At 63.2% G+C, this 17,278-nt stretch overlaps 1 protein-coding gene across 1 annotated transcript; it reads right to left on the bottom strand.

Annotated features, from left to right (window-relative positions):
- Nucleotides 1-35: 35 nt before the first annotated feature.
- LOC144491129 (protein capicua homolog) lies at nt 36-15,945 on the bottom strand (the record flags this gene model as incomplete). The annotated part of the gene is made up of 3 exons (XM_078208806.1): nt 36-577; nt 11,865-12,218; nt 15,756-15,945. Coding segments are annotated over 3 exons (1,086 nt in total), but the record flags the coding sequence as incomplete, so codon positions are not given.
- Between the last annotated feature and the right edge of the window lie 1,333 nt (nt 15,946-17,278).

Raw genomic sequence — 17,278 nt, 5'->3', positions numbered from 1 at the left:
CTCCCAAAATGTCTGCATGTTTTGCGGACTCTTACCATGGGCTCTTTCTTGAAGGTGACTTCAGTGTTGGTGGACTTCGTTGTGTAGCCAAGCTCGCTCCCTGTGCTTCTGGTGGTGACCCCTGACCCCATGTCCCAGGTGGCCCTGTCCTCCCCCGAATGCCCAGCTTGTGGGCAGAGATGGTCAGAGGGGGTTCTCTCCTCCACGGGGACTCCAGATTTCAGGGGGGCCTGGTGCTGGGTATTCGGCTCCCGCAGAGCAACCATCTCCTCTGTTGGTTGAGCCAAGGTGCCCGCCACTGCCTGCTGCTGCCAGGCCTCCCGTGTTGCACGGTCCTCCGGGGGCTCCCGGGCGGCTCCCTCCTCTGATGCCACTCGCTGCGGTGTATCCGGGTGGCTGTCACCTCGCTCGCAGGGTACACCGCCAGGTCCAGACGGCTTCCCGCCCCCCCGCGTGGGGGCCGGTGGCTCATACAGGCTGGCGGTGGGAATGTTCGGCGCGGGGGTCTTGCCTTTCATCACCGGCTGTTGCTGCTTCTGCAAAGGCCGCCCTGGCCTCAAGCCGAAGGACAGGTTTCCTGAGGGGAGGAGCCGAGCGGGGCATGTTAGAATGGGAATCCGTGCCTCACATTGCTCCCCTGCTCGAAGCCTGTACACCCTTCACCCCTCTCCCCAACACCCAGCCAGACACCCACTGGGCTACATGGACAGCGATTAACACCCTTACATGGGTGGGCCAGGGTGAGGGGCCGGGGTTGGGGGTTGGGGGGGCGGGGAAGCAAAGGGCGGGGCTACAGCGAGGGGCCGGTGTGGGGGGGAGAAGGCGAGTGAGGGGTCGGGGGGAGGGGGCGAGCGAGGGGTCGGGGGGAGAGGGCGAGTGAGGGGCAGGGGGGAGGGGGCGAGCGAGGGGTCGGGGGGAGGGGGCGAGTGAGGGGCAGGGGGGAGGGGGCGAGCGAGGGGCCGGGGGGAGGGGGCGAGCGAGGGGCCGGGGGGAGGGGGCGAGCGAGGGGGCGAGCGAGGGGCGGGAGGGGGCAAGCGAGGGGCAGGGGGGAGGGGGCGAGCGAGGGGTCGGGGGGAGGGGGCGAGTGAGGGGCAGGGGGGAGGGGGCGAATGAGGGGTCGGGGGGAGGGGGCGAGCGAGGGGCGGGAGGGAGGGGGCGAATGAGGGGTCGGGGGGGAGGGGGCGAGCGAGGGGTCGGGGGTAGGAGGAGGGGCCTGGGGGAGTGGGGTTGGGGCGAGGGGCCGAGGGGGGTGGGGTGAGGGGTTGGGGAGGCGAGCGAGGTGAAGAGTTGCATTAAATGAACGGGTCAAATGGACTTGATGAATTTATAGTTAGAGAGAATATCTTAACCTGCCTGCCACACCACACTGCACAACCTCACCCGGACACGGACAGACAGACAGAGAGAGAGAGAGACAGAGAGAGAGACAGACAGAGAGACGCAGGCGCAGACAGGCGCAGGCGCAGATGCAGACAGGCGCAGACAGGCGCAGAGAGGCGCAGAGAGGCGCAGGCGCTGACAGGCGCAGAGAGGCGCAGGCGCTGACAGGCGCAGAGAGGCGCAGGCGCTGACAGGCGCAGAGAGGCGCAGGCGCTGACAGGCGCAGAGAGGCGCAGACAGGCGCAGACGCAGACAGGCGCAGACGCAGACAGGCGCAGAGAGGCGCAGGCGCTGACAGGCGCAGGCGCTGACAGGCGCAGAGAGGCGCAGGCGCTGACAGGCGCAGAGAGGCGCAGGCGCTGACAGGCGCAGAGAGGCGCAGGCGCTGACAGACGCAGAGAGGTGCAGGCGCTGACAGGCGCAGGCGCTGACAGGCGCAGGCGCTGACAGGCGCAGGCGCTGACGGGCGCTGACAGGCGCAGGCGCTGACGGGCGCTGACAGGCACAGGCGCTGACAGGCGCTGACAGGCGCAGACAGGCGCAGGCGCTGACAGGCGCAGGCGCTGACAGGCGCTGACAGGCGCTGGCGCTGACAGGCGCAGGCGCTGACAGGCGCAGGCGCTGACAGGCGCAGGCGCTGACAGGCGCAGGCGCTGACAGGCGCAGGCGCTGACAGGCGCAGGCGCTGACAGGCGCAGGCGCTGACAGGCGCAGGCGCTGACAGGCGCAGGCGCTGACAGGCGCAGGCGCTGACAGGCGCAGGCGCTGACAGGCGCAGGCGCTGACAGGCGAAGGCGCTGACAGGCGAAGGCGCTGACAGGCGCAGGCGCAGACAGGCGCAGGCGCTGACAGGCGCAGGCGCTGACAGGCGCAGGCGCTGACAGGCGCAGGCGCTGACAGGCGCAGGCGCTGACAGGCGCAGGCGCTGACAGGCGAAGGCGCTGACAGGCGAAGGCGCTGACAGGCGAAGGCGCTGACAGGCGCAGGCGCAGACAGGCGCAGGCGCAGACAGGCGCAGGCGCTGACAGGCGCAGGCGCTGACAGGCGCAGGCGCTGACAGGCGCAGGCGCTGACAGGCGCAGGCGCAGACAGGCGCAGACAGGCGCAGACAGGCGCAGGCAGGCGCAGACTCAGGCAGGCGCAGACTCAGGCAGGCGCAGACTCAGGCAGGCGCAGACTCAGGCAGGCGCAGACTCAGGCAGGCGCAGACTCAGGCAGGCGCAGACTCAGGCAGGCGCAGACTCAGGCAGGCGCAGACTCAGGCAGGCGCAGACTCAGGCAGGCGCACGCAGGCTGGCACACAGACAGACACACACACAGACAGACACACACACAGACAGACACACAGACAGACAGACACACAGACAGACACACACACAGACAGACACACACACAGACAGACACAGACACGCACGCACACAGACACGCACGCACACAGACACGCACGCACACAGACACGCACGCACACAGACACGCACGCACGCACAGACACGCGCGCACACACAGACACGCGCGCACACACAGACACGCGCGCACACACAGACACGCGCGCACACACAGACACGCACGCACACACAGACACGCACGCACACACAGACACGCACGCACACACAGACACGCACGCACACACAGACACGCACGCACACACAGACACGCACGCACACACAGACACGCACGCACACAGACACGCACGCACACAGACACGCACGCACTCACAGACACGCACGCACACACAGACACGCACGCACACACAGACACGCACGCACACACAGACACGCACGCACTCACAGACACGCACGCACTCAGACACGCCCGCACACACAGACACGCCCGCACTCACAGACGCGCCCGCACTCACAGACGCGCCCGCACTCACAGACGCGCACGCACTCACAGACGCGCACGCACTCACAGACGCGCACGCACTCACAGACGCGCACGCACTCACAGACGCGCAGGCACTCACAGACGCGCACGCACTCACAGACGCGCACGCACTCACAGACGCGCACGCACTCACAGACGCGCACGCACTCACAGACGCGCACGCACTCACAGACGCGCACGCACTCACAGACGCGCACGCACTCACAGACGCGCACGCACGCACAGACGCGCACGCACGCACAGACGCGCACGCACGCACAGACGCGCACGCACGCACAGACGCGCACGCACTCAGACACGCACGCACTCAGACACGCACGCACTCAGACACGCGCGCACACACAGACACGCGCGCACACACAGACACGCGCGCACACAGACACGCGCGCACACAGACACGCGCGCACGCACAGACGCGCACGCACGCACAGACGCGCACGCACGCACAGACGCGCACGCACGCACAGACGCGCACGCACGCACAGACGCGCACGCACTCAGACGCGCACGCACTCAGACGCGCACGCACTCAGACGCGCACGCACACACAGACACGCACGCACACACAGACACGCACGCACACACAGACACGCACGCACTCACAGACACGCACGCACTCACAGACACGCACGCACTCACAGACACGCACGCACTCACAGACACGCCCGCACTCTCAGACACGCCCGCACTCACAGACACGCCCGCACTCACAGACACGCCCGCACTCACAGACACGCCCGCACTCACAGACACGCCCGCACTCACAGACACGCCCGCACTCACAGACACGCCCGCACTCACAGACACGCCCGCACTCACAGACACGCCCGCACTCACAGACACGCCCGCACTCACAGACACGCCCGCACTCACAGACACGCCCGCACTCACAGACACGCCCGCACTCACAGACACGCCCGCACTCACAGACACGCCCGCACTCACAGACACGCCCGCACTCACAGACACGCCCGCACTCACAGACACGCCCGCACTCACAGACACGCCCGCACTCACAGACACGCCCGCACTCACAGACACGCCCGCACTCACAGACACGCCCGCACTCACAGACACGCCCGCACTCAGACACGCCCGCACTCACAGACACGCCCGCACTCAGACACGCCCGCACTCAGACACGCCCGCACTCAGACACGCCCGCACTCACAGACACGCCCGCACTCACAGACACGCCCGCACTCACAGACACGCCCGCACTCACAGACACGCCCGCACTCACAGACACGCCCGCACTCACAGACACGCCCGCACTCACAGACACGCCCGCACTCACAGACACGCCCGCACTCACAGACACGCCCGCACTCACAGACACGCCCGCACTCACAGACACGCCCGCACTCACAGACACGCCCGCACTCACAGACACGCCCGCACTCACAGACACGCCCGCACTCACAGACACGCCCGCACTCACAGACACGCCCGCACTCACAGACACGCCCGCACTCACAGACACGCCCGCACTCACAGACACGCCCGCACTCACAGACACGCCCGCACTCACAGACACGCCCGCACTCACAGACACGCCCGCACTCACAGACACGCCCGCACTCACAGACACGCCCGCACTCACAGACACGCCCGCACTCACAGACACGCCCGCACTCACAGACACGCCCGCACTCACAGACACGCCCGCACTCACAGACACGCCCGCACTCACAGACACGCCCGCACTCACAGACACGCCCGCACTCACAGACACGCCCGCACTCACAGACACGCCCGCACTCACAGACACGCCCGCACTCACAGACACGCCCGCACTCACAGACACGCCCGCACTCACAGACACGCCCGCACTCACAGACACGCCCGCACTCACAGACACGCCCGCACTCACAGACACGCCCGCACTCACAGACACGCCCGCACTCACAGACACGCCCGCACTCACAGACACGCCCGCACTCACAGACACGCCCGCACTCACAGACACGCCCGCACTCACAGACACGCCCGCACTCACAGACACGCCCGCACTCACAGACACGCCCGCACTCACAGACACGCCCGCACTCACAGACACGCCCGCACTCACAGACACGCCCGCACTCACAGACACGCCCGCACTCACAGACACGCCCGCACTCACAGACACGCCCGCACTCACAGACACGCCCGCACTCACAGACACGCCCGCACTCACAGACACGCCCGCACTCACAGACACGCCCGCACTCACAGACACGCCCGCACTCACAGACACGCCCGCACTCACAGACACGCCCGCACTCACAGACACGCCCGCACTCACAGACACGCCCGCACTCACAGACACGCCCGCACTCAGACACGCCCGCACTCACAGACACGCCCGCACTCACAGACACGCCCGCACTCACAGACACGCCCGCACTCACAGACACGCCCGCACTCACAGACACGCCCGCACTCAGACACGCCCGCACTCAGACACGCCCGCACTCACAGACACGCCCGCACTCACAGACACGCCCGCACTCACAGACACGCCCGCACTCACAGACACGCCCGCACTCAGACACGCCCGCACTCACAGACACGCCCGCACTCACAGACACGCCCGCACTCACAGACACGCCCGCACTCACAGACACGCCCGCACTCACAGACACGCCCGCACTCACAGACACGCCCGCACTCAGACACGCCCGCACTCACAGACACGCCCGCACTCACAGACACGCCCGCACTCAGACACGCCCGCACTCACAGACACGCCCGCACTCACAGACACGCCCGCACTCACAGACACGCCCGCACTCACAGACACGCCCGCACTCACAGACACGCCCGCACTCACAGACACGCCCGCACTCACAGACACGCCCGCACTCACAGACACGCCCGCACTCACAGACACGCCCGCACTCACAGACACGCCCGCACTCACAGACACGCCCGCACTCACAGACACGCCCGCACTCACAGACACGCACGCACTCACAGACACGCACGCACTCACAGACACGCACGCACTCACAGACACGCACGCACTCACAGACACGCACGCACTCACAGACACGCACGCACTCACAGACACGCACGCACACACAGACACGCACGCACAGACGCGCACGCACAGACGCGCACGCACTCACAGACGCGCACGCACTCACAGACGCGCACGCACTCACAGACGCGCACGCACTCACAGACGCGCACGCACTCACAGACGCGCACGCACTCACAGACGCGCACGCACTCACAGACGCGCACGCACACACAGACGCGCACGCACTCACAGACGCGCACGCACGCACAGACGCGCACGCACGCACAGACGCGCACGCACGCACAGACGCGCACGCACGCACAGACGCGCACGCACGCACAGACGCGCACGCACGCACAGACGCGCACGCACTCAGACACGCACGCACTCAGACACGCACGCACTCAGACACGCACGCACACACAGACACGCGCGCACACACAGACACGCGCGCACACAGACACGCGCGCACACAGACACGCGCGCACGCACAGACGCGCACGCACGCACAGACGCGCACGCACGCACAGACGCGCACGCACGCACAGACGCGCACGCACGCACAGACGCGCACGCACTCAGACGCGCACGCACTCAGACGCGCACGCACTCAGACGCGCACGCACTCAGACACGCACGCACACACAGACACGCGCGCACACACAGACACGCGCGCACACACAGACACGCGCGCACACAGACACGCGCGCACACACAGACACGCGCGCACACACAGACACGCCCGCACACACAGACACGCCCGCACACACAGACACGCACGCACTCACAGACACGCACGCACTCACAGACACGCACGCACTCACAGACACGCACGCACTCACAGACACGCACGCACTCACAGACACGCACGCACTCACAGACACGCACGCACTCACAGACACGCACGCACTCACAGACACGCACGCACTCACAGACACGCACGCACTCACAGACACGCACGCACTCACAGACACGCACGCACTCACAGACACGCCCGCACTCACAGACACGCCCGCACTCTCAGACACGCCCGCACTCACAGACACGCCCGCACTCACAGACACGCCCGCACTCACAGACACGCCCGCACTCACAGACACGCCCGCACTCACAGACACGCCCGCACTCACAGACACGCCCGCACTCAGACACGCCCGCACTCACAGACACGCCCGCACTCACAGACACGCCCGCACTCACAGACACGCCCGCACTCACAGACACGCCCGCACTCACAGACACGCCCGCACTCACAGACACGCCCGCACTCACAGACACGCCCGCACTCACAGACACGCCCGCACTCACAGACACGCCCGCACTCACAGACACGCCCGCACTCACAGACACGCCCGCACTCACAGACACGCCCGCACTCACAGACACGCCCGCACTCACAGACACGCCCGCACTCACAGACACGCCCGCACTCACAGACACGCCCGCACTCACAGACACGCCCGCACTCACAGACACGCCCGCACTCACAGACACGCCCGCACTCACAGACACGCCCGCACTCACAGACACGCCCGCACTCACAGACACGCCCGCACTCACAGACACGCCCGCACTCACAGACACGCCCGCCCGCACAGACACGCCCGCACTCACAGACACGCCCGCACTCACAGACACGCCCGCACTCACAGACACGCCCGCACTCACAGACACGCCCGCACTCACAGACACGCCCGCACTCAGACACGCCCGCACTCAGACACGCCCGCACTCAGACACGCCCGCACTCACAGACACGCCCGCACTCACAGACACGCCCGCACTCACAGACACGCCCGCACTCACAGACACGCCCGCACTCACAGACACGCCCGCACTCAGACACGCCCGCACTCAGACACGCCCGCACTCACAGACACGCCCGCACTCACAGACACGCCCGCACTCACAGACACGCCCGCACTCACAGACACGCCCGCACTCACAGACACGCCCGCACTCACAGACACGCCCGCACTCACAGACACGCCCGCACTCAGACACGCCCGCACTCACAGACACGCCCGCACTCACAGACACGCACGCACTCACAGACACGCACGCACTCACAGACACGCACGCACTCACAGACACGCACGCACTCACAGACACGCACGCACACACAGACACGCACGCACAGACACGCACGCACACACAGACACGCACGCACAGACGCGCACGCACGCACAGACGCGCACGCACGCACAGACGCGCACGCACGCACAGACGCGCACGCACGCACAGACGCGCACGCACAGACGTGCACGCACGCACAGACGCGCACGCACACACAGACACGCACGCACACACACACGCACGCACACACAGACACGCACGCACACACAGACACGCACGCACACACAGACACGCACGCACACACAGACACGCACGCACACACAGACACGCACGCACAGACACGCACGCACGCACAGATGCGCACGCACAGACACACAGACACGCACACACAGACACGCACACACATTGCCAAGGCAACAGTAGCCTACTTAATGGCCTCTTCTGTTAATGAGGTTAACTCCCGGCATGCACGATTATCAGGGTGATGCTGAACATCATTAAATGCTCAGCAGCCTCCTCACAAACCCGAGTGTGCGTTCACTTGGTGCCCCACTGGACAGAGTGTGGCATGGAAGGGGCTGGGGGCAGGACGGTTCTGCCAGGTGAAGGGACCTGCGGGACACACAGCGGAAGCTGCAGACTAAACCTCTCCAGTAGAAACCTGACCGTTTGACATGAAAATTCGGACCTACTCTGGAGAAGCAAGTCTCCCGTCGGGAATAATACGCCCTCATTCCCATCAGTGTAAACCAGTCATTACCTGCCGCCACCCTCCCACACTAATCCACCTGCAGCTGCTCCGTCAGGAGCCTTGGGAAGATGCCACCAGGAATTTCTATCAGGGATGGCAGTGCCAGAGAGGCTCACTCTCCATCCATCTCACTCTCTGCCTCAGAGGCTAGACTTTCACCTCAGTGGAACCCAGAATCCAGCCCCAGCCTCCCAGAGATACCTCCAGGGAGCTCTGAGGGAAATCCTGAGGGAGTGCCGCACTGTCAGAGGGTCAGTGCTGAGGGAGTGCCGCACTGTCAGAGGGTCAGTGCTGAGGGAGTGCTGCACTGTCAGAGGGTCAGTGCTGAGGGAGTGCTGCACTGTCAGAGGGTCAGTACTGAGGAATTGTTGCACTGTCAGAGGGTCAGTACTGAGGGAGTGCTGCACTGTCAGAGGGTCAGTACTGAGGGAGTGCCGCACTGTCAGAAGGTCAGTACCGAGGGAGCTCTGCACTGTCAGAGGGTCAGTACTGAGGGAGTGCTGCACTGTCAGAAGGTCAGTACCGAGGGAGCTCTGCACTGTCAGAGGGTCAGTACTGAGGGAGTGCTGCACTGTCAGAGAGTCAGTGCTGAGGGAGTGCTGCACTGTCAGAGGGTCAGTACTGGGGGAGTGCCGCACTGTCAGAGGGTCAGTACTGAGGGAGTGCTGCACTGTCAGAGGGTCAGTACTGAGGGAGTGCAGCACTGTCAGAGGGTCAGTACTGGGGGAGTGCCGCACTGTCAGAGGGTCAGTACTGAGGGAGTGCCGCACTGTCAGAGGGTCAGTGCTGAGGGAGTGCTGCACTGTCAGAGGGTCAGTGCTGAGGGAGTGCTGCACTGTCAGAGGGTCAGTACTGAGGAATTGTTGCACTGTCAGAGGGTCAGTACTGAGGGAGTGCTGCACTGTCAGAGGGTCAGTACTGAGGGAGTGCCGCACTGTCAGAAGGTCAGTACCGAGGGAGCTCTGCACTGTCAGAGGGTCAGTACTGAGGGAGTGCTGCACTGTCAGAAGGTCAGTACCGAGGGAGCTCTGCACTGTCAGAGGGTCAGTACTGAGGGAGTGCTGCACTGTCAGAGGGTCAGTACTGAGGGAGTGCTGCACTGTCAGAGAGTCAGTACTGAGGGAGTGCTGCACTGTCAGAGGGTCAGTACTGAGGGAGTGCTGCACTGTCAGAGGGTCAGTACTGGGGGAGTGCCGCACTGTCAGAGGGTCAGTACTGAGGGAGTGTTGCACTGTCAGAGGGTCAGTACTGGGGGAGTGCCGCACTGTCAGAGGGTCAGTACTGAGGGAGTGCCGCACTGTCAGAGGGTCAGTACTGAGGGAGCTCTGCACTGTCAGAGGGTCAGTACTGAGGGAGTGCTGCACTATCAAAGGGTCAGTACTGAGGGAGTGCTGCAATGTCAGAGGGTCAGTGCTGAGGGAGTGCTGCACTGTCAGAGGATCAGTACTGAGGGATTGCTGCACTGTCAGAGGGTCAGTACTGAGGGAGTGCTGAACTGTCAGAGGGTCAGGACTGAGAGAGTGCTGCACTGTCAGGGGGACAGATAGGGGAGGATAGAAATTACGGAGGATCGGAATTAGGAAAGGATGGAGATTCCGGAGGATCGCAGTTCGGGGAGGATAGAGATTCCGGCGGATTGGAGTTAAGGGAGGACAGAGATCTCGGAGAATCAGAGTTAGGGGAGATAGAGATTCCGGAGGATCGGATTTAGAGGAGGGATAGAGATTCCGGAGGATCGGAGTTAGAGGAGGATTAAGATTCCGGAGGATCGGAGTTATGGGAGGATAGCGATTCCGGAGCATCGGATTTAGAGGAGGAGGATAGAGATTCCACAGCATCGGTGTTAGAGGCGGATAGAATTTCCGGAGGATCGGATTTAGAGGAGGATTGAGATCCCGGATGATCGGAGTTCGAGGATAGAGATTCCGGAGGATCGGAGTTAGAGGAGGATAGTGATTCCGGAGGATCAGAGTCAGGGGAGATTAGAGATTCCGGAGCTTCTGAGTTAGGGAAGAAGGGTAGTGATTCGGGAGGATCGGAATTGGGGGAGGATTGAGATTCCGGAGGATCGGAGTTAGTGGAGGATTGAGATTCAGGAGGATCGGAGTTAGTGGAGGATTGAGATTCCGGAGGATCGGAGTTAGGGGAGGATTGAGATTCCGGAGGATCGGAGTTAGTGGAGGATTGAGATTCCGGAGGATCGGAGTTAGGGGAGGATTGAGATTCCGGAGGATCGGAGTTAGGGGAGGATCAGCGTTGGGGCATGTGGGTAGAGATATCTTGGGCAGGAGCAGGTTACAGAGATGGACAAGCTGTGTTGCTGTCCCAGGAGCCAGTGTTGGTCAGCGAGTATTGCGTTGGTGATGGCTGAACGGGGTCTGTCGCAAATTAGGGTTCGATTTCTCGGGAAGGTGGGAGGCGGGGAGTGACTGAACACCAGAACCCTCCCGCCCCGCCAGCCCTCGCGCCCCCTCCCGCCCCGCCAGCCCTCGCGCCCTCTCCCGCCCTGCCAGTCCTCGCGCTCCCTCCCGCCCCGCCAGCCCTCGCGCCCTCTCCCGCCCTGCCAGTCCTCGCGCTCCCTCCCGCCCCGCCAGCCCTCGCGCCCTCTCCCGCCCTGCCAGTCCTCGCGCTCCCTCCCGCCCCGCCAGCCCTCGCGCCCTCTCCCGCCCCGCCAGTCCTCGCGCTCCCTCCCGCCCCGCCAGCCCTCGCGCCCTCTCCCGCCCCGCCAGCCCTCGTGCCCTGAAACACAGAAACGGCTCCTACCTTGCACAGTTGCCCCTGGCCCGCTGTGGTAGGCTGTTGAAGGTGTCCCCTGCGAGGACACTGGTACCAGGGATCCTGTTGTCACCACCCCTGCTCCGTGCTGAGGCCCCGGGGTCACTGCGATGGCAGAGGTGACGGTGGCACTGGGCGCCTTGGGCAGGATGGCAGCAGGCAGCGTGGTGGTGGGCAGCGGGGGCGAGGCGGTGTAGATCAGGTTGTGGGTGGTGGTGGCGACAGTGGCGGAGGCTGGCGATGGGTAGATGGCTGTGATGAGTGGTCCGGGTGGCGCAGGCTGGAGCTGTGGGCCGGAGAGTTGAGAGGAAGCCACCTGCCCGGTCAGCAGCGGAGTCTGACCTGGGGGAGGAGAGGGGAGCAGGAGTTAGCACACACTGGAGCTCGATTACTCAGCCAGAGACCCCTTGCCCCCCTCAACAAGGATCCACTGGACAGAACCAGACTCTCAAGAGGAAGTACCCAGAGAGAGGGACGCCCCCCGCCACCCCCCCCTCTCATGGACCCACCCAGAAAGACCACACCCTCTGCAATAGACCCATCCAGAGTCATCCAACAGGAAAGGAGCGAGATACCCCGCCCCGACTCCAAAGAGACCCCCAGACCCTTCCCATTCCACTCATCCCCCCCCTTTCTCCGTCACACTAATCTCCCCTCTCTCTCCGTCACACTAACCCCCTCCCTCCCTCTCTCCCCCCTCTCCATCACGCTGACTCTCTCTCTCTCCCTGTCGCACTGACCCTCTCCCTCTCTCTCTCTGTCACACTGACCCTCTCTCTCTCTTTCTCCGTCACGCTGACTCTCTCTTTCTCCGTCACACTGACCCTCTCCCTCTCTCTCTCCGTCACGCTGACCCTCTCTCTCTCTCTCTCCGTCATGCTGACTCTCTCTTTCTCCGTCACGCTGACCCTCTCTCTCTCTCCATCACACTGACTCTCTTTCCCTGTCGCACTGACCCTCTCTCTCTCTCTCTCCGTCACGCTGACACACTCGCTCTCTCTCTGTCACACTGAGTCTCTCTCTCTTTCACACTGACTCTCTCTCTCTCTCCGTCATGCTGACTCTCTCTCTCTCTCCGCCACGCTGACTCTCTCTCTCTCTCTCCGTCACGCTGACTCTCACTCTCTCTCCGTCACGCTGACTCTCTCTCGCCGTCACGCTGACTCTCACTCTCTCTCCGTCACGCTGACTCTCTCTCTCTCTCCGTCACGCTGACTCTCTCTCTCTCTCCGCCACGCTGACTCTCTCTCGCCGTCACGCTGACTCTCACTCTCTCTCCGTCTCGCTGACTCTCACTCTCTCTCCGTCACGCTGACTCTCTCTCGCCGTCACGCTGACTCTCACTCTCTCTCCGTCATGCTGACTCTCACTCTCTCTCCGTCACGCTGACTCTCTCTCTCTCTGTCATGCTGACTCTCTCTCTTTCTCTCTCCGTCACGCTGACTCTCACTCTCTCTCCGTCACGCTGACTCTCACTCTCTCTCCGTCACGCTGACTCTCTCTCTCTCTCTCCGTCACGCTGACTCTCTCTCTCTCTGTCACGCTGACTCTCTCTCTTTCTCTCTCTCCGTCACGCTGACTCTCACTCTCTCTCCGTCATGCTGACTCTCTTTCTCTCCGTCACGCTGACTCTCTCTCTCTCTCTCTCCGTCACGCTGACTCTCTCTCTCTCCGTCACGCTGACTCTCACTCTCTCTCTCCGTATGCTGGCTCTCTCTCTCGCTCTCTCTCCCCGTCACGCTGACTCTCTCTCTCCATTATGCTGACCTTCTCTCTCTCCCCGTCACGCTGACTCTCTCTCTCTCTCCATTATGCTGACCTTCTCTTTCTCTCTCTCTCTCCGTCACGCTGACTCTCTCACACTGATTCTCTCCCTACCTCTCTGTCACGCTGACACTCTCTCTTTCTCTCTCCGTCACGCTGACTCTCTCTCTCTCTCTCTCCGTCACGCTGCCTCTCTCTCTCTCTGTCACGCTGCCTCTCTCTCTCTCCGTCACGCTGGTCCTCCATCTCTCTCCGTCACGCTGGCCCTCCATCTCTCCGTCACGCTGGCCCTCCCTCCCTCTCTCTCTCCATCACGCTGGCCCTACCTCTCTCTCTCTCTCTCCGTCACGCTGGCCCTCCCTCCCTCTCTCTCTCTCTCTCTCCGTCACGCTGGCCCTCCATCTCTCTCTCCGTCACTATGGCCCTCCCTCTCTCTCTCTCTCCGTCACGCTGGCCCTCCCTCCCTCTCTCTCTCTCTCTCTCCGTCACGCTGGCCCTCCCTCTCTCTCTCCGTCACGCTGGTCCTCCCTCTCTCTCTCTCTCCGTCACGCTGGCCCTCCCTCTCTCTCTCTCTCCCCGTCACGCTGGCCCTCCCTCTCTCTCTCTCCCCGTCACGCTGACTCTCTCTCTCTCTCCATTATGCTGACCTTCTCTTTCTCTCTCTCTCTCCGTCACGCTGACTCTCTCACACTGATTCTCTCCCTACCTCTCTGTCACGCTGACACTCTCTCTTTCTCTCTCTGACACGCTGACTCACCCCCTCTCTCTCTCTCCGTCACGCTGGCCCTCGCTCTCTCTCTCTCCGTCCCGCTGACTCTCCCTCTCTCTCTCCGTCACGCTGGCCCTCCCTCTCTCTCTCCGTCACGCTGCCTCTCTCTCTCTCTGTCACGCTGCCTCTCTCTCTCTCTCCGTCTGTCACGCTGGCCCTCCATCTCTCTCCGCCACGCTGGCCCTCCCTCTCTCTCTCTGTCATGCTGGCTCTCCCTCTCTCTCCATCACACTGGCCCTCCCTCTCTCTCTCCGTCACGCTGGCCCTCCCTCTCTCCCTCTCTCCGTCACGCTGGCCCTCCCTCTCTCTCTCTCTCCGTCACGCTGGCCCTCCCTCTCTCTCCGTCACGCTGGCCCTCCCTCCCTCTCTCTCTCTCTCTCCGTCACGCTGGCCCTCCCTCTCTCTCTCTCTCCGTCACGCTGGCCCTCCCTCTCTCTCTCCGTCACACTGGCCCTCCCTCTCTCCGTCATGCTGGCCCTCCCTCTCTCTCCATCACGCTGGCCCTCCCTCTCTCTCTCTCTCCGTCACGCTGGCCCTCCCCCTCTCTCTCTCTCTCTCCGTCACGCTGGCCCTCCCTCTCTCTCTCTCTCTCCGTCACGCTGGCCCTCCCTCTCTCTCCGTCACGCTGGCCCTCCCTCTCTCTCTCTCTCCGTCACGCTGGCACTCCCTCTCTCTCTCTCTCCGTCACGCTGGCCCTCCCTCCCTCTCTCTCTCTCTCCGTCACGCTGGCCCTCCCTCTCTGTCACGCTGCCTCTCTCTCCCTCCGTCACGCTGGCCCTCCATCTCTCTCCGTCACGCTGGCCCTCCCTCCCTCTCTCTCTCCGTCATGCTGGCCCTCCCTCTCTCTCTCTGTCATGCTGGCCCTCCCTCTCACTCTGTCACGCTGGCTCTCCCTCTCTCTCTCCGTCACACTGGCTCTCCCTCGCTCTCTCCATCACGCTGGCCCTCCATCTCTCTCCGTCACGCTGGCCCTCCCTCTCTCTCTCCGTCACGCTGGCCCTCCCTCCCTCTCTCTCTCCGTCATGCTGGCCCTCCCTCTCTCTCTCCGTCATGCTGGCCCTCCCTCTCTCTCCGTCACGCTGGCCCTCCCCTCTCTCTCTCTCTCCGTCACGCTGGCCCTCCCTCTCTCTCCCCGTCACGCTGGCCCTCCCTCTCTCTCTCCGTCACGCTGGCCCTTCCTCTTTCTCTCTCTCCATCACGCTGGCTCTCCCTCTCTCTCCGTCACGCTAACTCACTCTCTCTCTCCGTCACGCTCGCCCTCCCTCTGTCATACAGACTCCCAGGCGCACACTGTCTGTCACTGGCCATTGCAGAATGGTGTGGAGGGACCTCACTTGGTTCCTTACCCGCTAATAGGGGCTGCAGCACAGCTCGCCCATCAGGTCCAATCGCGGTGAATCCGAGTGCCAGAGAGGGCTGTCGGTAGGAGTTAGGGTTGGCACTGTGGACGGAGGATGCTGATGTGCCCAGTGGGATGGAGGACTGAACTCCTGCAGTGGACGGGATGTAGGTTATCCTGGTGAAAAAGGAGCAGCGCTGGTGAACAGGGCATGTGCAAAAGAATTTATCTTTACAGGGTCTTTCAGTCCCTCAGATCTTCCGGAAATACTGCAAACACAGCCAGTGACGTACGGTTGAAGTCTAGTCACTGTTACAACAAAGGGAAGGCCTCAATATTCCTTATACTGCAACTTTACACTGTTATCCGAGTGCCTCAGATTAACATCGCTGACAGTGCAGCACTCCCTCAGTACTGACCCTCTGACAGTGCAGCACTCCCTCAGTACTGACCCTCCGACAGTGCAGCACTTCCTTAGTACTGACCCTCTGACAGTGCAACACTCCCTCAGTACTGACCCTCCGACAGTGCAACACTCCCTCAGTACTGACCCTCTGACAGTGCAGCACTCCCTCAGTACTGACCCTCTGACAGTGCAGCACTCCCTCAGCACTGACCCTCCGACAGTGCAACACTCCCTCAGTACTGACCCTCTGACAGTGCGGCACTCCCTCAGCACTGACCCTCTGACAGTGCAACACTCCCTCAGTACTGACTCTCTGACAGTGCAGCACTCCCTCAGCACTGAACCTCCGACAGTGCAACACTCCCTCAGTACTGACCCTCCGACAGTGCAGCACTCCCTCAGTACTGACCCTCTGACACTGAGGCACTCCCTCAGTACTGACCCTCTGACAGTGCAGCACTCCCTCAGTACTGACCCTCTGACAGTGCAGCACTCCCTCAGTACTGACCCTCCGACAGTGCAGCACTCCCTCAGTACTGACCCTCCGACAGTGCAACACTCCCTCAGTACTGACCCTCTGACAGTGCAGCACTCCCTCAGTACTGACCCTCTGACAGTGCAGCACTCCCTCAGTACTGACCCTCTGACAGTGCAGCACTCCCTCAGTACTGACCCTCTGACAGTGCAGCACTCCCTCAGTACTGACCCTCAGACAGTGCACACTCCCTCAGTACTGACCCTCCGACAGTGCGGCATTCCCTCAGTACTGACCCTCAGACAGTGCAGCACTCCCTCAGTACTGACCCTCAGACAGTGCAACACTCCCTCAGTACTGACCCTCCGACAGTGCGGCATTCCCTCAGTTACTGACCCTCAGACAGTGCAGCACTCCCTCAGTACTGACCCTCAGACAGTGCAACACTCCCTCAGTACTGACCCTCTGACAGTGCCGCACTCCCTCAGTACTGACCCTCAGACAGTGCAGCACTCCGTTAGTGCTGCCACTGGCAATGTTGGTGATTATGGGCTGAATCCCCAGAGTTGGATTTGAGCACAGAACCCTTCTGGCTGACCGGAGATTGCCAGCCACTCAGACCCGGCTGTCTGAGGAGTTTCTGGGTGTG

The sequence above is a fragment of the Mustelus asterias genome, unplaced genomic scaffold (genome assembly GCF_964213995.1).
Source record: "Mustelus asterias unplaced genomic scaffold, sMusAst1.hap1.1 HAP1_SCAFFOLD_4518, whole genome shotgun sequence".
NCBI lineage: Eukaryota > Metazoa > Chordata > Chondrichthyes > Carcharhiniformes > Triakidae > Mustelus > Mustelus asterias.
Note: the sequence above shows the minus strand (reverse complement) of the source record. Positions and strands in the feature narration are given on the sequence as shown.